Genomic DNA, 26449 nt, shown 5'->3' with positions numbered 1-26449 from the left:
GGGACAATAAAATGAATACCTTAGAATAATACAATACACACAAACAAACTTATCGACGGAGATAATAACATGTTTATGGAGGAAATTCACTTGACACAGGTAGACTAAGAAATAACCAAAATTATTACAAAAGTACTATTTTAGCATTGTTATGAATTCACTGTTTGTATTTGTGTTATCGTGTCAGGAAAAAATACACTGCAAAAACTGGGTTTGTAAAATATAATGTGACAACACCAATACGGTCTTGAAGACACTGGACACTATTGGCAATTGTCAAAGACCAGTCTTCTCACTTGGTGTATCTCAACATATACATAAAATAACAAACCTGTGAAAATTTCAGCTCATTGGTCGTCGAAGTTGCGAGATAACTATGAAAGAAAAACACACCCTGGTCACACGAAGTTGTGTGCGTTTAGATGCTTGATTTCGAGACCTCAAATCTGAGGTCTCGAAATCAAAATCGTAGAAAACTACTTCTTTCTCGCAAACTACTTTGCTTCAGAGGGAGCCGTTTCTCACAATGTTTTATAATACCAACCTCTCCCCATTACTTGTTACCAATTAAGGTTTTATTTTTTTTTTTATTTTTTTTTTTTTTTTTATATCCCGGGGTATAATGGTTTATTCACAACATTTCACAAAAAGTACATCAGATCGTCAAAACGAACATACAGTATACTATTAGTGAAAGCAAGACACAGCGTATTTAAAGAGAGATAACCCTTATAGAGCATTAATCTTGGAAAAGAACAGAATAGTGATCCCATTTATGATAGAAACTGGCCAACTTGATGTTACAGGTGGAAATACATGTTTCCATGGCATAATAATTTTTGAGTTCTGTTTTGAATACTAAGAAGGATGGTTTGTTCTTGGACATTTTCATTTTGTAGATATGAAAACGGCAAATTAATAAAATAAGGTTAGCAGCTTTACACTTAAAGTTTGTTTTGCCAAATAAAAATGTGTCATGGTCAATGATGATGTTACGCTTAGTCTTGTAATTAATCCATGAAGCAACTGCTGTCCAAAAAGAAATTGTAGCGGCACATGAACAAAACAAATGAACAATTAAGGTTTTATGCTAATAATTATTCTGAGTAATTACCAATAGTGTCCTCTGCCTTTAATCTCACCAAAGATATAGTAATGGGGATAAATGACACCATGTTGGTGTTGTCACATACAGATACCTTGAGTTAGAATCAATTTCACACCCACAGTTTTTGCAGTGATATTCCATAATTCTGCTGCTGCTACTACGAAAGCTCTAGCCCCATGTGTAATAAGTCGAGGGACATACTACACAGAGACTTGTATTTTGATCTGTGACTTCGAGTCGGATGATATTATACAGTTTTGATATAGCAACATGTAATAGCAGCTGTTTTCATATTTTCATTAGATATTTTGATTTAATATTTCAGCTCCCTGAACTGGAATATATGATGTCATATTTAATATTTTCCAGAAGATATATCCAGACTATAATGTAAGATGCCACCGGCCAGGCAACGTCTCAGCAATCCCCTTTCGTTATTTACGCTGTAAACATCACTCCTGCATACGAGTGAGACAGCGCGAGATTTTCTGTTATAGACGTGAAAAGCAAAGACGATGATCGTCTCAACTGCATGTTAGAACTGAAAAATAATGTTCGATGCAGCGGGAGAAATAAAAAACAAATATTTACCTCCGAGCTGTGTGGTTCGACCGCACATTGAGGGGCAACTTCAACTATCAGGCAGTATTTCTGTAAATCAAAAGACACGGGGTATTTTGAGTGTTGTCTGGCAATTTTGCGATGCGGGTTTAAATTACGAGTCGCGTGTGCTGGAATTAATAAAAACAAGCTAGCATTCCGGTTAAAGGAAACTAGTATGACCAGTCGTCAGGTAGTTGTTTTTCAAAAACAAACTAAGGAAAAACCAAATAGTTTAAAGAGAAATATCATTGTTTTTTTTTTGTTTTTTTTTATTATAGAAAACTTACTTACACAGCAACTATACACTCAAATTTAATTACATAACAACTACAACTACAAATCCATCGTTTCCATTTGGTATGTATTTGATTCGCCTTGATCGCTTTTCCTGAAAAGTGCGAAAAATAAATCCATATTATTATTATATTATTATATTATTGAATTGTAAATTAATGTTTTGGTGAAATAAGGGAAGACAAATTTAGGTATGTGATGGTTTTTATTTTGAACATTGACATCGGGCTTCTTTCAATCGCTGTATATCTTCATATGACCAAGAATTGTTGGAAAAAAAACGGGGGGGGGTAAAACTAACATCAGGTTTTGAGATATGCTCATTTCAGAAATTGAATAAGCACTGCATTCCTATCTCAAAAAAAAACTAGACTTGATTTTCTTCCATTGAGCTGTGTGTGCAAACTGCAAGAATTCAGGCTCGATTACACAAAGCACTAAGATTCATCTTCATATGATGTTGTCATCAATATCACCATGGTGATTTGTAGTGAGGAATCACATCGTGTTTGCTATAGTTATGAATGATTTGTGCTCTCCGATCAATCTTAGCTCGTGTGAATCGAGTCCACATTCCTTGTGGGATTTCATGAGTAACATGTTGTATATGGAGCACATTATTGTACGGGTGTTTGCACAGGCAACCCGACACATACAAATATCCCCCTCTTTATACACACAGCCCATCCCCTAGCTAATCGAAGCTTAAATTAACATAATGGAATATAAACACAAACACAACATCCGTACTCCCTAAGCTACTGCGTTTTTTACGCTCTAACACCAAACATTTTCATTATATCATTCGAGTGTAAGAGATACACACCATAACCTGGCAAGTTTCTCCTCGCACCTAGTCATCTTAAAGTCTGGATAGATTCCAGAATGCTGAGGGGTTGACCTATACAGAAGTCATCTCCTCGCCAAGTCGGATGTCTGAAGCTAAAACCCCCTCGTCCCGGATTTCCCCTTTGCCGGTCTCTACTTCGATTTGCCCCTTGCGTTGGTGCCCACGAGACGGCGTGGTCCTTCCCAGGGCTTACTCCGGTGGTGCGTCATCAAATCAAACAGCCGTAGGTAAAGGAACTTGCAGACAATCTGCAATGCAGCGGTCAAGTGCCGTGTATTTTAGAGAGAGAGTCGTCTGAAGATTTAGCTCGAGAGCAATACTATTTTTTTTCAAGAATTAATTTGTGGTCTTCATGAAAATCGCCTTACACAACGCCAGAAGGCCATGGAAGGTGAGGGCCCAATGGAAAGCAAAAAGCTTAAAGGAAATAGGAAGATATCTGGCAACCTTTCCTCTGACCTGTGATTGAGATGCTGTAGAAACAAGGTGCAGCTTCATGATTCTGGGCCAATGAGCTTGTCGGCTTGCTATCGTAAAAGGGCGTTATTGATAATAGAAACTATTTACCGGTGAGCACAGTCATGTTTATGATTATTATAGAGCTTTCTGTGTGCGCACCGGGACAAATTGAGACACCGTATATGAGAAAAGATAAATGGTGCAACAAAGTTTGCTGGGACTATATCGTCACACTGAACTTCCGGTCAGAAGCCCAAGCAAGGTCAAGTTCAAAGAGGTCGAGGTCCTCTGACCTTTACGTATACATTCTACGCAGGGACACACTTTTTTTTAGGACGAACGTGTGCAGCTAATTACCCACGTTCGTCCTGGGAAAAAAAAAACGCCACACACCGGGGTCGACCCAGGGGCTAGGGAAGCTAAACGAACGCACCCATTGTAACAGCAGATGAACGGGGCAGGTAGATCTGGGCGCACTCTTTAGTCCTTGGACGAGGACACCACTTGATATGAAGACAAATACAAATGGTTGGAGTTTCTAATTGATGAAGCCAGGGCCCAATTCCCTGGCTCTGCGTACCGCCGAGTTCCGCGCTTACGATCACCATTCGCCGCTTACGTGCAAGCGCCGAAATTTTTAGCTGGCCTTGTAAGCGCCTAGTAAGCACAAATGCCAAATTCCCCGTTAACCAGTGAATTTGAATCTGAGAAGCGTTACTGACGGTAACGTCTCTCAGATTGTGTTTTCCAACTATGGATTTTCCTTCCTGCGTGGACATAGTCCGCTCCGAATTGTTCGCGATATCTCAAAATTGCATCCACCTTTTAAAATGAAATATGCACAGGTTCCTTTTATAATTGTACATATAACGTTTTGTACAGATTTAAAACAACCAAACGGTTACAAAAAGGTGCACTTTCCCTTTAATTGCACCCTTGAAAAAAACGGGGTTCTTATAACTGCCTTGAACTTAAAAAAAAAAATCAATAACTGAACCGAGCCCATCAAAATGTATGTCTGCATAGCCGAATTCCTCTACAGAAAAAGTTGGTTAATATCTAAACTGATATATATGACGAAGGCATACGTGAACCATTTAAGATCGTGGTGGAGACGCCTGCGGACAAGTCAACTCCATTTAAGCGAGGCAATCGAAACAGTGCATGACCAATCGTGTCTCATCTAAATGAAACATTCGTGCCAAATAATTTCATTTCGACTATGATGAATTGAATTAGCGTCACTCGTGTTGAGACCATTCCATGGACACCGCAACTTGGGGCCAATATTACGCAGTGAAACATTGCCCGCGGACAAAAATCAGCGTCTGTTTTAATGTTTTAAGGGTGTACTCAATACAGGTATCGCTCTCATATTTGATTGGCTGTGTCTGGTTGCGGCAACTGTAATTGACCAATAGGAATGGAGAGCGATGTCTGCGTGGAGTGTCTTGACTGTAATAAACAATCATCCACATATATTGGAATTGATTTGAGGAGTGCCAGCGAGTTACGGATCTACGTGTACAGAAAACGATGTTTGCCGTTTGAGGGAACAAAATCACTTAATAAAGTCGAATATTTGAACCGATCGATAATGCAACGGTCGTAGATTCCACAAAATGCGCGAATTTTCGCGTAAAAAGCAATGCAGAAGTCTATCCATTCTTGTTAAACTACAGCTCTTTCTGTTCAAAGTACTACAGCTGTTTCTGTTCAAAGTACTTTTTGTACCCGTGTTTTTTGTCCACGACCGCTTTTCTTTTAGGAGGCCGACTCCCTTTATATATATATATATATATATATAACACCTTAAGGATCTCAGACGAAAACAAAATGAATTCTGAAAAAAAATATAGCACAGCCGGTTGTCTTTAGGAATCTGTCGGCCGGCCATTTTGGATAAAGGCCCTTCTCCTTCCTGGCCTAAAATTACTCGTTCTTTGAAAGACCTAGTTTGCCACTTTAAGATGCAGCACAGTGTACTGGTTAAGAGCAAACAAAATGCCCGATTAAACTTTCGATTGAGTTCAACATTCGTTTGAATTCCGATTAAAAAGCAGGACAGTTCTTTTCAGAAATAAGAAATCTCTCGAATTCCGCAAAACAATCTCTTCCGCGGTTGAAGAATATAAAGCAAGACAGTTCTCTAAATGACTTACATTAATGGTGTTACCATAAACCAAATAAACATATTGATACCTCACCCTAAAAGGCCTCAAATCTCATTACATTCCTGTTGTTCTTTACGCTTTTTCTATAAAAAAAATCCGTAAACCTAAGACCTAACCTGATTTTCGGCCATTCTATAAAAAAAAAATAATAATAATCTGTGTGCCAAACTCCAAGTATGCAAGTCACCATCTCGTCACCAATCTACCGTTCGAGTGTACTCTTCATAAAACACTGGGCACGCCCCCGCTCAATCCATAATAATAATAATAAAAAAGTTCCCAACATTGGAGAAGACAAAGTCCACACGAAATTATATAAATGTTGCGCAAAAAAGTTACCTAATGGCTTGAATTGGGCATTCTTCAAAACAAAGACGAGTACAAACAACATTTAATATTTTTGAAAAGTTTGATTGAAACCAGTGCCTTGTATGACAGGAAAGAAAGAAAGGGAATAATAAAGAAGGATAAAAAGGGGATAGACAAATACTTGTTCTTTCATGATGTTTTAGTGCAAATGTCACTTAGCAGACATTCCGCTGAAGGTTGCATGCACCCAACTTGAAACACATCCTGTTGTTGGCTCGTTTATTATATCACCCTCGGCTCCCGTATTGATTATCATAAAAGGATTTTCTTGTATTAACGGCGCTAATCACGTCTAGAATCATGATCGTCTAAGTGCTCTGATGTGTACGGCAGAGGGATGCAGAAACACTCGCCTCCATGCACCCGTAGAAAACAAGTTGTTTGAGTTTAAAGGAACACGTTGCCTTGGATCGGACGAGTTGGTCTATAAACAGAATTTTGTAACCATTTGTTGTAAAACGCATATCATTAGAAAGATGTTTTAAAAGTAGAATACAATGATCCACACATATTGGCCTCGGTATTGCGTGGTTTTCCTTATAACTTTGCGAACAAACACGGTCGGCCATTTATGGGAGTCAACAATTTGACTCCCATAATTGGCCGACCGTGTTTGTCGACGAGGTAAGAGGAAAACAACGCAATTTCGAGGATACTTGTGTGGATCATTATATTCTACTTTTAAAATATCTTTCTAATCATATGCATTTTATAACAAACGGTTACAAATACTTTTCAAAGACAAACTCGACCGATCCAAGGCAACGTGTTCATTTAAAGATGAGTTACTGTTTGAAATGTTTAGCAAACAATTAAAATGACCCAAGAACATAACAGACGTCCGTACGTGATACATCCTGAACAAATGGTGTACACTGTATTTTGCATTCACTTTGTGCGTGGAATTCCATAGGAACTTAATTACGAAGAATTTCTGTTGTTGCCTCCTTGCATCCGTAGAAAACAAGTAATTTGAGTTTAAAGATGAGTTCGAGTTGCTATTTGAAATGTTTAGCAAAAACAAATTGAATGAAACTAGAGGACCCGAGAACGGCTGAAAAGACGTCCATACAATCGGCCTAAGAGGGGGGTCGCCATTTTGGTGTTGATATGGGGGCATGGTGTACCCTCTGTGAACAAGTTCGAGTATGCACAATTTAACTAAATGTTGACCATTTTCACTCGAACCCAGGCTGGTCGACCATTGATTGACTACTGTGGTCGACCATTTGGAACCAGCCTCGAGCCCACGGTTTCTTCACTGGTCCCAACAGCATGATCTATTCTAACATGTGTAAAGCGCAGTAGGGAACCAGTGACACTATAGCGAAAAGGCGGGAGGTTGACTAGACTTCCAAATGAATCGTTCGAGTGAGTGCGTCACTGCGCACGTATATTGCTGGTCAGTAGTCAACCACGGGTCGACTTAATGTGTCCACTCGAACTCTATGTGTCTTAATTCATTGTGTTCTTCTCATGAACTATGTATAAGCTGTTGTTGCTGCCTTCAGACACCCGTAGAGAACAAGCAGTTTGAGTTTATGTTTAACAAACAAAATGTAAAAAAAAAACATCGGCTTGTTCATTCCATGATCAAGCTGAGCAACCAACATTAGGAGAGAAGATACCGATTACTGCTATATGGGAAAGTCAGAACCGTAAGCGGCCACGGTAAAGTAAAGTGATTGAAATTGTCGTTTTCATATCAGGCGTGAATTTGACTCTGAGAAGCAGACGGCTATTTGAAGTGAGTGGGCTTCTTCATGCTTTGCGTTTGAACTGGTCGGTGAGAGTAAATTATTGGTCTGAGTAGCATACGGCTTTTTGATGTGTGCTTAGTTACTGTTAGTTAGAAATATTAGGTGAGAATCTTCTCTCAGCGTAGTTGACGGCTGTTTTATGTGAGCTCCGCCATGTTTGGTGATCGAACTGGTCACTTTCATATTAAGAGTGAATTTTGCTCTAAGCAGCTAACTGCTATTCGAAGTGAGCATCGCAAAACATCCACGTAGAGTAGCCAACGGCTGTTCAATGTGAACTTATTCGCTGATTTTGCAAGTGACTGAAAGTGTGTTGTTTTCATATCAGGCGTGAATTTGGCTTGAGTTGTCGACGGATGTTTCATGTGAGCTTCGTCATTGTGAAGTAAGTGGTTGAAGAAAATTGTGTGAAAATTTAAATGTGGCGGACTTTTCTTCTTGGAGATTGCCTGGAACTAGTTCTTTTTAAAACAACCCATCAGTTTATAACTTGTAGTCTCCTTTACAAGCCATAATTTGTCATAAGACGTTGTTAATATATACAAATAATCTCTTTACTTTCTCCATCTCCATCGCCATAGGTTAAGTCAGCAAACCTGCCGGAAACATAAACGCTAACTTGCGCACTGCGTGTGGATATAGACTACTGGTGGGCAATAACACACTCCGAAAAGCACAAACAGTTCCTACGGCACAATTATTCACTGCGCTTGTTGACCCACAGAATGTTATCCACTTTTCTCTCTGGAAATCCCGCTTACAGCAAGGCCACCCAATAACAACCAATTCTTATTACATATAGCCCCCTTTTGGAAAAGCCTTTGGAGGCATCAGCTTTACGTAGATTACATGTGATTCTCCTCGTATAACTTGCATCTCCCCCCACATGGCCGGTTTTTATTGCATCTCGACAGGGATTTTCTTCAATTCGCACCGGGGTGTATATTGGATAATAGTGTAGTCTGGACAACATCCCGAGCCGACCCTGTACGTAAAATAATTATAATTTCACGGGTATACAGGACGGTGTGTTCCCGTATTACCGGCAGAGTGGATTACACGGTAATGCGACGTCTTCGCAACTTGGATGGTAACCGAAGGCCTTTTACTGCTACAAACACATATATTTTGTTAAAGGGACATACAGTGCACTAAAACTAGGTTAGTGCCTGTAGCCCTACAGAGAGTATAAATTTAAAGTGTGTGCTTTACTGTTCACAGAATTCCACTGCATGGAAATTGTGAACTAACATGGTCGGCCATTTATGGGAGTCAAAATTTTGACCCCCATAAATGGCCGACGTGTTAGTCGACAAGGTAAAAGGAAAACCACGCAATTTCGAGGCATGTTTGTGTGGATCATTGTATTCTACTTTTACAACATCTTTCTACCCATATGCATTTTATAAAAAACGGTTACAAACGCTTTTCAAAGACCAACTCGACCGATCCAAGGCAACGTGTTCCTTTAAGCACTAACATAATGAAATATATAATACTTACTAGTAAAAATCATGTACACCACTTTTTTTTAACATTTTTGTATGTGCTGTTTTGCGAATTGCTATAGATAAAGTCTCACTTGCTTACTTGCGATGTTACGGCACATTTACGTCCTACTTGTGTACAGTTTAGGGTCGAGTTGTATTTGGGCTCTCAGTTTAAGCATTTTTTTAAAAGCTGATTGGTTTATTTCATGTACATGGAGATAAGGTTGGCATCGTGGACTCAAGCTTCGGTGTTTATGGTCAGCAGAATCTTGGTTCGAGTCCCAGTCGTGACACCTGTATCTATCAAGACATGATGATTCGTCCTTCGGATGGGACGTAAAGCCATATTGGTCCCGTGTGCTGTGTGACGCACGTAACCAAGTTAACTTTATCGAAAAGAGAAGGGGTTCGCCACAGTGTTTCTGTTTGATTTGCAGCATCCTGTACCACATACAGCATCATAAAAACCAACATATGTTGCTATGATAGAGAAGATATAAATATAATGTAGTCCCACATACCTTGCAGGAAAAAAGGGTGAACATTGAAGCGCCTTCGGCGTCGCCGAGTGACATAACTATGAGCGCCATTTAAAGGCAGTGGACACTATTGGTAATTACTAAAAATAATTATTAGCATAAAACCTTACTTGGTGACGAGTTATGGGGAGCGGTTGATAGTATAAATCATTGCGAGAAACGGCTCCCTCTGAAGTGACGTAGTTTTCGAGAAAGAAGTAATTTTCCACGAATTTGATTTCGAGACCTCAAGTTTAGAACTTGAGGTCTCGAAATCAACCATCTAAACGCACACAACTTCGTGTGACAAGGGTGTTTTTTTCTTTCATTATTATCTCGCAACTTCGACGACCGATTGAGCTCAAATTTTCACAGGTTTGTTTTTTCATGCATATGTTGAAATACACCAAGTGAGAAGACTGGTCTTTGACAATTACCAATAGTGTCCACTGTCTTTAAGAAACCACCATTCTATTAGTATTAACAAGTTGACATCGGTTGCCCCTAATTGAGTTAGTTCAGATGACGGCGACCCCGGTTAGGGATTCATTAGAGCAGACAATGTCACTCCAGGGTCTCCCGATTTGGAACAAGGGTACATATCAAGGTTATATTAGTACCCGTTCAGGGGAGTATCTGGTTGACAGAGAGACCCCATCAACATCACTGCTGGGATTCTATACAGAGGTGTTTATTAGTCTTCACTCGACAGGCGGATACGACATGACGATAAATATTTGAGAGATCGACGCTGTCATTTGCAATCGGTGCCACTTTCATTAGTGGGGAATCATCCTCGTCCCCACGGGGCTGTGTTCGTTTCCACTTAACCTAAAAGCACATGTCGCCTACATGTCGGTCATTATAAATGGGCTTGCACAACATGGTATCCCAGAATGCTCTCTGGTTGAATAAATCCCCACAGACGAAATGTTTATTTTATAGAGATTGCTGTCAACAAACATAATTACTTCACGAAGTGCCCCTCATCAGTGTGAGCTACCTCCATGGTGTGAGGAACAGCATTGGGGATTGGTAGGTAAGGGGGGTGGTTTTCTGAGTTTACTAACGGAGGCATTGCTTTCTGCGGGGGTGGGGCGGGGGTATAAAAGTGGTGTAAAGGTCTGCGCCCCAACTAGACTGAACGTCTGAAAGTCACACTTAGAGGCCTGGCTAGATGCACCAGACGTTCCGTTGACCCCGAATCCAACTGAGACGGAGACTCGCAGTCAACTATAACCAAATGCTGTTATATGGCCGTTACATTTAAGAGTGTTTACCTATACATATACCTTCCCTTTATTTTTGGTTTGATTTGATTGGAATCGGTTTTTAAAAAAAACTTCACGGGACAAAAAAACAATGGATCTTTAGAGCAAACACACATATAAAACAGTAAAATATAATAATCCATACCGAGTGCATGTCCATCCTGTAATGCGACTGGAAAACTATATTTCGAATAATACAAATATAAGATGTTTTCTCAATCTAGTTTCCTAATCTCGTTCACGCGAAATGGACATTTATTTAGTCTAGTAAGTACAACAGACAAACTAACACTGAATCTGATTCAAACAAACATAACAGCATCGTCAATATAATAGTCCATACTCCATGAGTGTAGGTCTATCATTCTCTTATTATGTTATTTATAGTTTTGGCATTGATTGTGTATACTTGTATTTGGCCAGTGGATGTAAAGTTTCTATGTTTTTAACGTGGCCATAAGTAAATATAAGGTAATCTAAACTAATCTAAAAAAGTAATCTAATATAATCTAATCTAATCTAATCTAAACTTATCTAATGTGCAAAAGAAACAAGATTTCGAAATAAGGTAAACTGGTTTTCCGTTCTAGTGTCAATTATCGGCGAGCGGGGCCATTATTATACAATGGACAAAACAAATACTGAATAATAATCCAAAACTGAGTAGATGTACATCCTGTATTGGAAATATGATTTAGAATAATAAGATAATCTGTTTTCCCATTCTAGTTCAATCGGATCAAGGGATAGGAAGGGGGGTGTCGAATAATGCCAATTGGTAAACCATGCGAGTTATGAGCTCAACCGTAACCAGACGACAAGCTTCTTTTCTTCCCCCTACTTTCTTTCATTCTCTTCTCCCGGTGTGGGTTTTAATCAACACGAATCAACTTCTAGAAAGTGCATTTGCCGGCTGAATGGGAACCAATATTGGCAAGGGGATCTCCTCTCGACTTGATCGAAAAGCTTGTCAGTTTTCCGTTTGAGCGCATGATCGACTATTAAAGGAGAAGTGGGGAAATCGGGTTATTACTGGTTTCTCCATAATTAAACGCTCGTAGATCTGTCTAAAAAGACCTGTGATGGTGATGGTGACGGACCAATTTTGCTATTTTCATTGCGCTTGTTTTCAACAAGCGATTCCAGAAACGCACAATTTAGAGAATTTTGGCAGAACCTCTCCTTTATTAACTATTTTTCAAAGCAGGTGGTTAACGATGGGTGATTTGTGACGATGGGTGATTTTTTCCGGCTAAAATTTGCAATGAATTGTTAAAAACGGATAATTCTTGTTTCTCTACTTAAACTCTCATAGATACACACAATTTTTATACTTTAGCAAAATCGCTCCCTAATAAATAATTTGCAAAGCAGGTGGGAAAAGGGTACATTTGATTTACTGGTGATTTATGATAACTATTCCGGCTAAATAATTAAGTGCTGCAGTATATTTAAAGGCATTGGACACTTACTATCGGAATTTTCTCAAAATAATTGTTGGCATAAAACTTTGACTCCCATACATAGCAGACCGTGTTAGCTACGAGGTAAAAGGAAAACCACGCAATTTTGAGGCATATTTGTGCACATCATTGTATTCTACTTTTACAACATCTTTCTATCCATATACATTTTATAACAAACGGTCACAAACCCCTTTTATAGACCAACTCGACCGATCCAAGGCAACGTGTTCCTTTAATCATGGCTGTCCATGGTGTGTACCGCTTGATGGGATCACAGTTTTATTAGTTTTGTTCTAACGCTTCCCAAACCTTTTACCGACGGTGTCTATGGAATGATCAAGGTGGGGGACCCTTCTCTTAATTTGACTGTCAGTCCACGAAATTGCCTCTCTTTTCTGTTTGAGTGAGCAGCCTGATTAAATGAGTTCGGCCTTTTTTTTACTCAGTCTGCATTTTGCGTTTTAAAAGAAAAATGTACCGTTGGTTTTGTTAACCGTTTCATTAGTTTAATCCCATTGAAGTAAAGATATACATGTAAACAAATCATTTCAAAATGTGTTCGTTTTTTTTTTAATATCGCCGAAAATCCGATGTGATTACGTCCACGCACGGAAAATCCGTTATTGGAATACACAATCGGAGAGACATTAATGCCATAACGCTTCTCGGATTCAAAATTTGGGGGGTAAAAAACTTGTAAATAAAAGGAACCCGAATGGGTTTTTTTTAACGTCCAGTCTCGCTTCGATTTCGTCGACTCCAATTAAGGAAATATACATCAGCTGTCTCATTATAAAAGCGTGCATTGAAACTACACCAATAAGTTGCGCTATACTTGAGTAAAATAGTTTCGCTAAACCTAATTGCGTATTATAGATTTCTAAAGCCTCAAATCAATGTAAACCAACTGGTGGTATTTGGAGATTTCCTGAGTGGTGATGTTAGGCTAGGGGGAAGGGGGGGGGGGTAGTTACCAGAGGTTCAATACCCTCATGCACGTACCGTTTTAGCAACCCCGTGTTGAGATTAACATACCAACTGGGATTTCAACAGCAGCTCGTCATTTGTCAAGAGCATGAGGCCCATTACGTAAAGATATGGTTTAGCGGTTGATTTACCGGAGCCGTACTTGTTCGTGTTTAAAGTTTTTTTGTTTTTTTTTCTCTTTATTTAAAGGCAGTGGACACTAATTATTAGCACAAAACCTTACTTGGTAACGAGTAATGGGGAGAGGTTGATGGTATAAAACATTGTGAGAAACGGCTCTCCCACTGAAGTAACGTAGTTTCGAGAAAGAAGTAATTTTCCACGAATTTGATTTCGAGACCTTCATGTGACAAGGGTGTTTTTTCTTTCATTATTATCTTGCAACTTTGACGATCAATTGAGCTCAAATTTTCACAGGTTTGTTATTTTATGCATATATGTTGAGATACACCAAGTGAGAAGTACTTGAATTGTGCTTCTCATGAAGGTCCGGTTTGGATCAAAAGCTATAAGGCCATCTACCTTACTCATTATCGTTAATAACAATATAGGTCAGTATAGTATCTAACCTTGCCAGTATCAACGCAGGATTTTCAATGTCTTTCAGCGCTTTTTAAGGAAGCAATGGCCATAATTTAGTTTTCAAGGGATTTATTAATTTCATTAGTCACATGTTTACGCCGGCGTAATGGGTTGGTTTTAAGAGCCGTGGCTGGAGGGGGTCGCAGGAATTCTGTCGACGCGCGTGTGGTGTTGATGAACGTGATTCGTGCTCAACATGACATAAATTGTGAGCAGTACTGTACGATGTATAGGTATTCGTGATCGGAATATTAATGGCGCTACAGCTTGTAACTTTCTTCAAGAACACGGGGAAGACAAATTGAAGAAAAATATAATATGTGTATGATGCGTGTAAAAATTCCAAGTGTGAATAATATGGAGATGTTGATTGAGTGTGTTATGTTGACATTGTAAACTAATGCATTTGGAGCTCTGAGTTATAATGTAGTCATGACGAAGGTGTATGTTTAAAGACGTTATTGGCAATTAAAACGATAACGTTATTATATACATAGCAAGATTAGTTTAAATCTTAAAACTCAAGTACACACAAGAACATGAGATTCACATATACAGTCTGGATTACACAGGCATGGCAATAACTTTCGAAATAGCCCACACTTGACAACATTGCTTTATAGTTGCCAAAATCGAAAAAACTAAACCTTTGTGTGAAAGTGGAAAGAAAACAACAAATCACTGACACCCCACCCCCTTGATTTGTTGTTGTTATTTGCAACAGGCTCACCTGTTTTGATTTACTCTTCTTATTATTATTATTATTATTTTTCGTGGTTTCATTAACATTCGAGCTTGTTGCCAGAGGCAAAAATGCATCGAATTGTATATACAAAATTACATGTTCTTAAAATGGTGACCATGATGGCAAATCAAGGGCAAAACAATAACAAATGTTTTACATTCTTTATACAGGCTTGAATGCTTAGCAAAATGACTACCGAAGAGAAAATTTACTTCAGTTTTTCAGAAACTATGACGCTATAACTTCAAAAAGTAGTTTGTGGTAACACCGCAATATAAATGAAAAACTCCTACCATGTGTCGTTATGGTTGTAAAAACGAATCACAACAATTCGAGGTTACGGTCACAATTATTTTATGATCGTCATAAGACGACTATATAGTTAAAGGAACACGTTGCCTTGGATCGGTCGAGTTGGTCTTTGAAAAGCGTTTGTAACCGTTTGTTATAATGCATACGGTTAGAAAGATGTTTTTAAAGTAAAATACAATGATCCACACACATTTGCCTCGGAATTGCCTGGTTTTCCGTTTACTTTGGGAACTTCAACCGTGTTTGTCGACGAGGTAAAAGAAAACCACCCAATTTCGAGTGATACTTGTGTGGAACATTATATTCTACTTTTAAAATATATTTCAATCATATGCATTTTATAACAACGGTTACAAACGCTTTTCAAAGACCACCTTGACCGATCCAAGGCAAAATGTTCCTTAAACCCGCGGTTGTGCATTCTGTTCACAGTAACCCAATCAAGACAAACTCGTTTTAAGGAGTCTTAGAAACATAAACATGGCCCAATTTCAAAGAGCTTGAACAGAAAAAAGTAGCCAAGCTTAACAAAAATGCGCTTGCAAGAATAAGCTTACCAGCCAAAATAGGATTCCAAAATGTACAATATTTGTAACTGGTTAAATCCTGCTTATCTTTGTTAAGAAAATATAAAAATTGTAATCAATATTTGCTGTATATAAGTAGCTCAATGAAATTGTGCCCATGTTTTCACTTCGTATCAAGTCTCATAATAGATGCAGTAATGTCTTTAGCACTGTGTGTTGCGTTGAGCCTGAGCCTGGTGCCCGCTTAAGTCAACGTATATGCATTGCCCCTGGAGCCAATGACGGCTATCGTGTCGTGATTACGCGCTAGTTTATTTTCTGGGTCAAACTCGCTCGCCATTTAAAGGGAGAGGGGGACAGGTGGAGAAAATGTCACAAAATTTATTTATTTAAATGAGTTTTCATTTAATTTCATTATGTGCATATAAAGTGGTTTAATATAGATGTTAACTTTGCAACGGGTGTAAAGAATATTGATTTTGGTTTTCACCTTACACCGGTGTGAGTTTGCACTGTAACACTCGGTACTTTCCCGACTTTCCCGAGTTCTGTGAACAAAATCACAGACATATTCCTCGGGTGGGAATCAACCCCAAGACCTCTTGCAATTCTAGAACAGTGTCTCGCCAACTAGATCACTGAGATTTCCCGGTAGCTATATAGAGGCAGTTTGAATCTGTATTTTAGCAGCGGGTACCGCAGTTTTAGTCTACATTTGTCTTGAGTAAAAGCTTGTTCAACGTCCCATCTAAATAATAAAACACCTACAACCAAACAAATGTAACACCACAACAAACAACCCAACTAACATACAAACAAACAAACCAACAAACGGGATGAATTCGTTAAATTTGGCTGTATTGAGGGCCTTTTCCGTGGCAAACTAGCCTAAATCGAGAAAAATGCCATGTTGAGAAAAGCAAGTACAGAGATGAGCTGTTAACAAGCCTTACAAAATGCTTTCTCAAGAAGATGATCAAAGCATACTGATCGAAACGTCGAGTTTAAACCAATGGCTCTTTTCAGAACCACCACGAATCATATAGTCACTACATGGTGTTACCGCAAACCATAACCAGACAACATTGTATCAACAGTATAAAAAGAGGGTTGAGATAGGAGATGCTGTAATTCACATCCATTACAAGTCTACTTGGTAAACAAGCGCTTTGGAGACATCCGCAGCATACACAATTATCGAAAGTAAACAGACCACGAGATCCTTATGATAAGCGTTTGATATAGCTTCATTAGTTGGTTAAAGCCCCAGTTGTGATTAAAAATGGAGAATCATCAAAACTGGATTTAAGTTTGTCATTTGTATTAATCCAGAATGATTCCTATTGATTCCTTTTGATTGAATGTTGGGCGGGTGCAATATTTTGCTATGTAGTAATTATAGTAATAATTGCCACCCTCAAAGCAAAACAATATCAGATTTTTTTTAAGGACTCCCTTTCTTGAGTCAAATTAAAAGAAAAACAATTCCCCTCTTGAAAAGCACTGCGATAGTGACAATGTTGATATACAGAAGAACAACACTGCGACTGCAGTAGGGGGGGGGGGGGGGGGTCACCCACACTCATCGGAGTCACACAGGACATGACCCAATTTCATAGAGCTGCTTAAACACACAAAATATGCTTAGAACAGAAACATTATTCTTACCAGAATAAGGTTACCAGCCAGTTCAAACTACCATGTTGTACGTGATTGGTATCCTGCTCAATTCTGCTTAGCAGAGAGTTGTTAGACAATATTTTCTGGTGAAGCAGCTTTAAGAAGTTAGGGTTCGTGTATCAGCCGTTAAAACCTCAGAGGATACGGTTTCTAATGGAGAAATATTACCAAGGTAATCAATGAAGCAAATTGTTACTTTTTTTTTACGTGGTCTGCATAACTGATGAGGGGACTTAATGAGTCAGTGAAAGTCAATAACTACGATCGATGCAAGCACTGGTTATTATGTAACCAAGTTCGATCAGTTTTTAATTAACATACTGAACCACATTTTGTAGGAGTGACGTACAGTGCCCAATGTCATAAAGCCTGTAAAGCACAAGTACTTGCTAAGCGCAGAATAGTATTGCTTAGCAGGGACAGGTTACCAGCACAAATTACATTAAGTTTGCACTGCTGTGGCAGGTGCCCCTCTAAATATTTTGCTTAGCAAAAGGAATTTGTCATCAGTATTTTCTGCTTAACAGCTCTATGTGTGAAATTTGCCGCATAAAGCATTTTCTATTTCATAGTAAACCGCATATTTTTAATTATCAACCTAGAAACCCATGAAAATACAGAGAGCATGTTGACAATTTGCTCAAGAACCTGTGAAGTTTCTAGACTTGCCATTCCCTTGATGTTTTGTAAACACGACAAAATGTTTCTTTAAGTGTTTCTTAAATTTCCCTTCATAACAATCGTCTTTGAGGCAGTGGTTGACTGTGCAAGTCTCACGGGTATTTGAACATGGGACCACTTTTGTCCATACACATAATATAAGATACTACAATATTGTTTCCCGATAAGCCTAAATTATTATGAGAGCTTGCATATTGATCGCATTTTCTAGTTAATTACAAAATCATGAAGGCCTACTCCGTCGTAAACATCACTTGTTCATGGATCACCAAACCATGTCTGTAATTGAGGTAGTTTGTTTATGTTCACACGGGCATATATTCTCCACTATGTGAGCGAAACCATCACCCACATCACTATTATGGCTATTGTTCATAAATCACCAAACCATGTCTTTAATTGGGGTTGTTTATTTACGTTCACACGGGCATACGTTCTCCACTGTGTGAGTGAAATCATCACCCACGTCACTTTTACGGCTATGAATTGTTCATGAATCACCAAACCATGTCCTTAATTGTGGTGGCTTTGTTTACGTTCACACGGCAGACATTTTCCACTGTGTGAGTGAAATTATTACCTACATGGCTATTATGGCTATGAGTTGTGTCCATAAAACATCCCCAAGTGACAATATATGTGACATCCAACTGTCATCTAAAACATGGGCCCCACTACAAAATCCAAATATTATTCTTCTTCTTGCAAACCCACCATCCCCGTCGAACACACTGTTTGTTTTTGAGTCCACCGCTAATACGCTGCATTAACAGCGACGTAGGTCAACATTGCGTGTTTTAATTCTGATTCAGTGATGATTTTGTAACAACAGAAGGCGCCGGGGTTCGAACGGCGTTGGTTTAGCTTTACACTAACAAGTACTTGAAGGGATTGGGTTCCGAGCGCCGTGCTCGCATCCAGTGACATGGGGCGAGAGGAGCGCCGGGCCCCACTGTGCTTCGGACCTGTGCCATGGTCATGTCAAGTACTCTTCGGCGTTTCCGATGCATCATATGATTAGCATGCATATGTTGCAAATGAGGTTCACCTGTCATCAATACGAACTTTTACTGTACTGTGCATATCATTTAAAAAGCTATGTTAATGTTGGGCTTGAGTTAAAGAGAAACCATTGGAGCTATATTTTAAGAAGAGAAGACTTAATTGCAGCAAGTAAATTCCAATAAATACACAGTAAAACAAAACAAACATTTCCATCAAACTTGGTCAAACTCAGTTTTGTCTTTGTGTGCCCGCTCATTTTGGGTTAATTTCGATTATAACGACAAACAAAATAAGAAAAGGTAGTCTGCTGTCTTATCGTCGTTGACTTACTTTCAGACGGAAGGAGGTTATCTATACATACAAACAATTTTTGGTAATGTTTTTGAAAATAAACTCTTCCAACAGACCCCGTTTGCAAATCATAAAGTGATTTTTGTTCCTAACATTTTTAATTGATGCGTAAAGGATATCGTGATTAAGGTCCACGGTGGACACCAGAGCTGTGTATTGAGAGAGTTGCGACATGGAGGAACCACTTTTCTTTGGTCACGTGGTTGCTGGGCGCCATGTTGTCTCCAAACGCAGCACAACCCAATTAGTAGACTAGTCTGGCACCCCGTGTTCGCCCATGCGTTTCTTGGGAACAAAATGGCTTCTAATCGCAAGTTGTCGCAACTCTCCCAATATACGGCTATGGTGGACACCGTTGACTAGCGCCACCAACGGCCAAGTTGAGATGAATTTGTTTTACAGGAAATGTCGAAAACTTCTACCAGAGGTGTTCACGCCCAGTCCTAAAACAGAAAAAAAAGATGACCAGGGGTCGATTTAACAAAAAGCTAAAGATTGATCTTAACTGCATACCAATCGTGGTTGCATAGTAAAGGTAAAATGTCACAGTACAAATCACCGTGGTAATACTGACAATTTGTCTTGCCATGAATTGTATTGCTTTGTGAAACCGGCCCCTGATCTGTTGAAAAAAAAGTAGGCAAAATTGTCGGTTTATCAGAGTGTCATGAACTGTTGAAGTTATGGTGTTTCTCCCGGAAAATCCCGTGTAGATCATTCGCGCCCATTCCTAAAATGGGTGAACAGAACTGTGTCAAAAATAAGAAGGCCACACCCTCTAGTAAAAGTGTCATGAACTGCTGTTTATGGATTAAGCAATGATGTAATGGAGGTTAAATTCATCACCGTTAAGCTGACTAGCCTGAGGAACCATAGTCAACACAGCTGCCTGCATTTTGAACGTAAATTACTGGATAAGATGTAGATCAGTGTCAGACTAGTCTTGTTTCACAGACCTTTTTGTGTTTCTGTTAGAAATTTTGCGTGGGACTGATAGAGGATCAATACCACTACACAACTAACGTCTGCGACTTAAGACTAGTATTGGTAATTTTGAAGGATGGAAAGATGAACGGTCTCAAATTTTTATTTTGTTTTCGCTCGTCTTCTTTTTTTCGCAGGGGAGCATAATTCTGTGGAGCCCGAAGGCACCGATGGGAGTACGAGCTTAGCAGGTGATTCGCCGCCGGTCACCAACGTCGAGAGCACGGCTGGATTCTCAGCCAGCGAGGTGTCGAGTGAGACAGACCCGAGCCAGGGGTCCGAACCGCCGTCTGACCAGCCCAGCTTCGGGCCTCCGGAGGGGGACAGGGTCGCCGAGGAGCCTTTAGGTGACGAGCCCCGGGAGGATCAGAGATTTCCGGTCATGGTCTTCATTCACGGCGACGGGTATCAGGATGGATCAGGGAACATGTATGATGGCAGTGTGCTGGCTAGTTATGGTGACGTCATCGTCGTCACATTCAACTATCGATTAGGAATTCTAGGTAACGAACATTTCAATAAACACAATCTTATGAATGACTTTTTTGATGTGATTTGGGGTTGAACAACAACACAATAATGACTTGAGTTGGGTTTGAACCAACGACATCCGGATTAAACGTACTGGTGGCTTCATCAACTGAGCTATCAGCCCAATCTGGGTGATATTTAAGCGACAACTTTTACAAGCGAAATGCAATACTTTAAACAATATCACATTCTTGGGAGTATGCAGTACCATTATGTTCAACATGGGCCTAATTGTTACCTGAGTTTATGATGTGAAGAAAGTCAAATTACTAGAGCTATTATATAATCGATTAATTACGTCATCTGTAGTGTTATCAATGACAAACAAATTTTAATCCACAATAATATTTCAAAATGTTGCAGAGGATGCAACTTACAGTTTGTAATAACACACTCTATGGCAGTTGAAAAGGTGTGCGACCAATACATACTTAAAAAAAACTACCCTTGCACATTTCAAAGTGATCCAAAAGGAAAACAAAAACACTTGTTTGCTGTTCAGACAAGTTTGCAGCACACATAACAAGACATAAAATCGGTTAAGCCCCTCTTCATTGCGAAGGTCACTTTCTTGATCTCTCTAAGCTCCAATGAAATCAACGCTATATTGAGAAGACGGGTCACCCGAGTGGAAAGAAAAACGGATCAAAACAAGAATTAAGTGTATCTCCACGTATTACTTGCTTGAAAAAAAAAAAAAAAACAAGATATGTCTCAAGTTCACTTTTCATCAATCTACAAGTAATAATCTCTAACAGAATTATTTGGGTCGCCCCCTTTTCGGGGTCCTTAGGGGAAACAGCTCCCGAACGTTGCCGACTGACGGGGGACTTCTGGTAAAACCAGACGAAATAAATACATATATTATTTGGCATTATGGAGCCGACACTGGCTGTAAAGTATAGATAAGACATTTCTCCCAAGGGAATTGTCATATTACATCCTCTTTAAAATGTCATGCGAGTAACGTCAGGTGGAATTCCAGCTCGCTAGACTGACCTGTGCCTTACCAACAGGTGCTTCAAAGTCGTTCAATCCAATAAGAGTCCCTCTTTAATGTTCCTTAAAGGAACTGTTTGATGATCTTGTGGATTTTCTCAAAAATGCACCTTGCACCTTTTGAAATAAAATTCTCAGATGTCCGTTTTATATTATACATCTACTTTTAAATGAGATTAAACCATTTGAACGGTTCAAATAAACAATAGTTTAACGTTGCCTGCCTTTGAATGGAATGAAAACAATTGCTACATAATAATTTCACGACTCGTAAGTGTGGTCTTAATAACGCTTGGTGTAAGAAGACTAATACTGGAACCTATGAAACTAATAATTTGGAAGTTAATTTAAAAATAACGTAAAGAGACATAACAAATAATTATGCACATGATGTCGTAAGTAGGGCGCCCTCACCTAGGTCTACAGCCTTATCCCGAGGTCCACACACGATTGATACATACTAACCACATGTCCAACACGGACATGTCTGAAAACCAGGAACTTATGTAATAACAGAACTTCTCCCACAGACAAAATGTAAACCTTACGTGTTTCTTTGCCTCTAACTCAAGAATGTTGTGTCTTTATTTTACCAGGGTTTCTAAGTACAGATGACGGAGCAGCACGTGGAAACTACGGCCTCTTAGACCAGATCCTGGTCTTGAAATGGATTAATCAGAACATTGAGGTAAGTTGCCAGGAAAGAGAAATATGAATTAAATTTGAGTGGGTGTGAATTAACGTGGATCAATGAACCTAATGGATGAGCAGTTCATCTGCCTGGGGCAGTCAGCAGCATTACTGGTTTATACATGATCCAATTAAGTTCACTGTTTGGAAAAGAAATTACATAGACATAACAGGTGTGAGTTGACAGGAAAAAAATAATGTTCAATTCTGACCTGTTTATTATGGAGCTTTCCCGTTATGCTTATTATTGTTATCTGTTTTTTGTTTTTTTTGTCATTAGAACTTTGGAGGCGACCCGGGCCGGGTAACAATATTCGGAGTTGGGTCAGGAGCTGCCAGTGCCGGATTGTTGATGCTATCAAACATGACTACAGGTAAAATCCAAGGCCCAATTCCTAATGGGGTTGGCTGGTTACACACACAAAATTGATTTCTTTATCTATAAGAAAATGAGGATTTGACAACCAAGCTCAAGGACCGTATCTCTTCCATGCTCCCTACAAAACATAGAGACATAATTAGGGTTTGAAACTTTGCATGGTGGAAGTACGATATGGAAAGGTTTGCGGTAACACCATGTAATGACTATCTCTCATGAGTTGGGGTGGTTCTGAAAAGAACCTTTGGTTTCAACTCGACGTTTCGATCAGTATGCTCTGATCGTCTTCTGGAGAGATAATAACCAGAACATGAACGTGCTGCAGTCCTAGCTCTAATCCAAAGTGGTGAAAAAGAGATTCAGCCTATTAGGATCACGATTCTAAACCTAATTTTATATTGCAATAACATGCTTACTGCAAAAGCTTACATTGCACAGTTGAACACTGAGGGCGCACCATACATTTTGGGTATCGACTTTTTCACTGAGCATGCATAAGTTTCAATGAATATTCTCTGTATACTTTCCGTAATACAGGCTTAATGTCCGGCGTAATTGCCCACAGTGGCTCTGCAATTGCACCGTGGGCCATCAGCAGGGAACCAAGGAAGTTTGCCAAGATGGCGGCCACCGAGATCGGATGTGAAGCGTCTACAACTTATAAGATGGTTGACTGTCTCAGAGAGGTACGTTTAAGGAACTTTTAGTCTCTTCCTCCTATGCCTGACAAGTTAGGTCGCTGTTCAAGGCGATCGTAGAAGTTATCAAAACAGCATGCCGTCTGAACCTAAACTCCAATACTACAATATTCTTGTCATCAAAGTTTGATTGAGCACTCTTAAAAGTTACATCAGTCGTGAAAATTCAAAATCTCAGATAGGTGATTTTTTTAAGACAAATAGGTAAAGAACCCCACCCACCATCAAAAGTGCTATAACACTAGTATGTCACATGTTGTTTCATGATGTTGGATATTTTAGATTAAACATAAAGTCGCAGTGTTATATTATTTAAATCATACACATTAAACAATTCTCACTGTACGGCTGTTTCATGTAAACGTTGGTGTTGCTTTTGTTTGTCAGGTAAGAGCCGAAGAGTTCCAACTGTACGACATCGAAGCGCCTCTCTACTACAATGCCTTCGCCCCCGTCGTAGATGGCGCCCTTATTGAAGACGAGCCCAGCGTCCTGTTGGAGAAACTCGCAAACGGTGAGAGGAAACCCGGATGTGACGGATGTTCCTACATGAGCGGTGTCACCCGGAGCGAAGGGTTTCACTACGTAGGCGAAGATGCTGATGGAGTGGGAAGACTGGCACCGGAGGACTTCAATCACATACTGGATGGATTCGTGCAGAACAACTATGGCAGCAATATGCACGCGGGGTAACTAGACTTGAGTTTTTGTTTAGTATGCCACTCTAAACACTTTCCGGGTCGGAACTGATTCCGGATTTATCTTATCTCATTTCATTTATTCCGGTTGTGAAGCTTAAGAATCACCGATAAGTGAAAATTAATGATTGTACTAGCCAAGGACACAATGGAGAGAAGACAAGTAAGGTATTAAGTTTAAATTTTTCGAAGTGAGTAAAAAAAATAAAAAACAGAGAAATGTTGCATGGAAACCAACGCCATAGGTAGGGACTGAAAACCCAGTCAACGAACTGGGGGTCCAAGAAATATATCACTGCACTGATACAACCCGACCACCCGTAGGAACTGACCCATTTGTGGGTCAGACTGACCTGCAAACTTGTAAACAACATAATAGGAATTTAACTTAGATTATCATTTCAGGTTGGCCCGATTCTGGGTAATTTTAAAACAGATTACTTGTCAAATTGACCAAGCAAAGGACCAGCCCCCGGGACATGAACCGTGTCAGAATTTCCCCGCAGGTTCTAGGGGACCTTTTAGTGCATCGGTATCTTCGTAAAGGTCAAATCAAATTACATACAAATATTGGGAACTGAAGTAATACTAGTTTCCAAAACCAGGAGGCAATGGGCAAAACAGAAAAGGAAAACTGATGTTGAGGATACTATTAAAACACAAGATCAACTTGTTGCATTTTCATTAAAAATGGAACATCAAACAAGGATAAACAACTACAACATGTTTCTGTTATTTGCTTTTGTTTGCAGTAACGTGATCAAGAAGGCTATTTATTACGAGTACATTGACTGGGGAGGTGGTGAGGGCAACCCGTACACGTTGATAGAGAGCGCCATTGAGATAATCAGCGATGACCTCTGGGCCACTCCGGCCATTAAGTCACTCAAACTGGCAGACAAGTCCGGCATTAACGCCTACTTCTTCACGTTCGGTCATCGGTCAAAGATGGACGTACACCCGAGATGGGCTGGTAGGTTTTTGTATATTTTTTAAAGACACTGGATACTATTGGTATTATTGTCAAAGACCAGTCTTCTCACTTGGTGCATCTCGAATTTGCGAGATATTAATGAAAGAAAAAACACCCTTGGCACACGGAGTTGTATGATTTCAGACGCTTGATTTCGAGACCTCAAATTCTAAATCTGAGGTGTCGAAATCAAATTCGTGGAAAATTACTTCTTTTTCGAAAACTACTCCACTTTAGCGGGAGCCGTTTCTCACATTGTTTTATACTATCAACCTATCCCCATTACTTGTTACTAAGAAAGGTTTTATGCTAATAATTATTTTGAGTAATTACCAATAGTGTCCACTGTCTTTAATTAATATACTTTGTTTTATGAGAGATCGCCTAACATCACAAGTACGGTGTTGTTATGAACATCTGCCCCCGGAGATTTTGTCCCCGCATGAAAAATTCGTACGGGCTGGAGGAGGTTGACTCAAAAGAGGGCGCTATCGGAAGAAGTTTGTACACAGTTTACCGTGTATAGGGGGACAGAATGTCTAGGGAAAATATTCTGTCACAGGTGAGGGCTTTGGCTATCAACCTAAATCAACAGCCAACAGAGGCACAGTACGTTGCCTTGGGGCTGAGACAAAGTTACCCCCTTTTATACAGTCCATACGGATGTAGGCATGGGGATCAAGCACATGGAGCCTTGCTGGTAGATTGTACTCCCATTCCGACTTTGTACGAATCATTGGGTGCGTTCGATTAGCTTCCCCGGGTCAACCCCGGTGTGTGGCGTTTTCTTTTTCCAGGACGAACGTGTGCAGATAATTACCCACGTTCGTCCTGAAAAAAAAACCGCCTCACACCGGGGTCGACCCAGGGAAGGTAAACGAACGCACCCATTGTGAAGTGCCTTGCTTGCTCAAAGGCCAGTAATGTCAAAGGCACACGTGTCACGTCCGGGTATCGAACCCACGCCCTGCTGCTGATGATGACACGATTTTAAAATAAAGTTCAATAATCTTCGTTTTTGATATCCTTTCGCATAGGTGCCGTCCATCTCTCTGATATGCCGTTTGTATTCGGAGCGCCACTGGTACCTGGTCCTCTAGGGATCTTCAAAGAGAATTACACCAAGGGAGATGCTACGGTCAGCCTTGCGATCATGACGTACTGGAGTAACTTCGCCAAGACAGGGTAAAGTATTCATCTTATCTCCAATCAACTCCACCCAACATTTCCGGAACACAAACACTCTGCGAATGACAAGTTACTAC

General features: G+C 39.7%; 1 protein-coding gene across 1 annotated transcript in view; it reads left to right on the top strand.

Annotated features, from left to right (window-relative positions):
* The window catches only part of LOC139945504 (neuroligin-3-like), a 61364-nt gene that overhangs the window by 29856 nt on the left and 5059 nt on the right, over positions 1-26449 (top strand). Inside the window, exons 2-8 of the mRNA XM_071942873.1 lie at positions 20354-20719; positions 22343-22434; positions 22717-22810; positions 23353-23501; positions 23901-24202; positions 24964-25184; positions 26222-26369. Coding sequence (XP_071798974.1) covers positions 20354-20719; positions 22343-22434; positions 22717-22810; positions 23353-23501; positions 23901-24202; positions 24964-25184; positions 26222-26369 — 1372 coding nt within the window. The remainder of the gene's footprint in view (positions 1-20353; positions 20720-22342; positions 22435-22716; positions 22811-23352; positions 23502-23900; positions 24203-24963; positions 25185-26221; positions 26370-26449) is intronic.

The sequence above is a fragment of the Asterias amurensis genome, chromosome 12, assembly GCF_032118995.1.
Source record: "Asterias amurensis chromosome 12, ASM3211899v1".
Taxonomy (NCBI): Eukaryota; Metazoa; Echinodermata; class Asteroidea; order Forcipulatida; family Asteriidae; genus Asterias; species Asterias amurensis.
The sequence above is the reverse complement of the archived record's forward strand: the minus strand, read 5'-3'. Positions and strand labels throughout refer to the sequence as shown.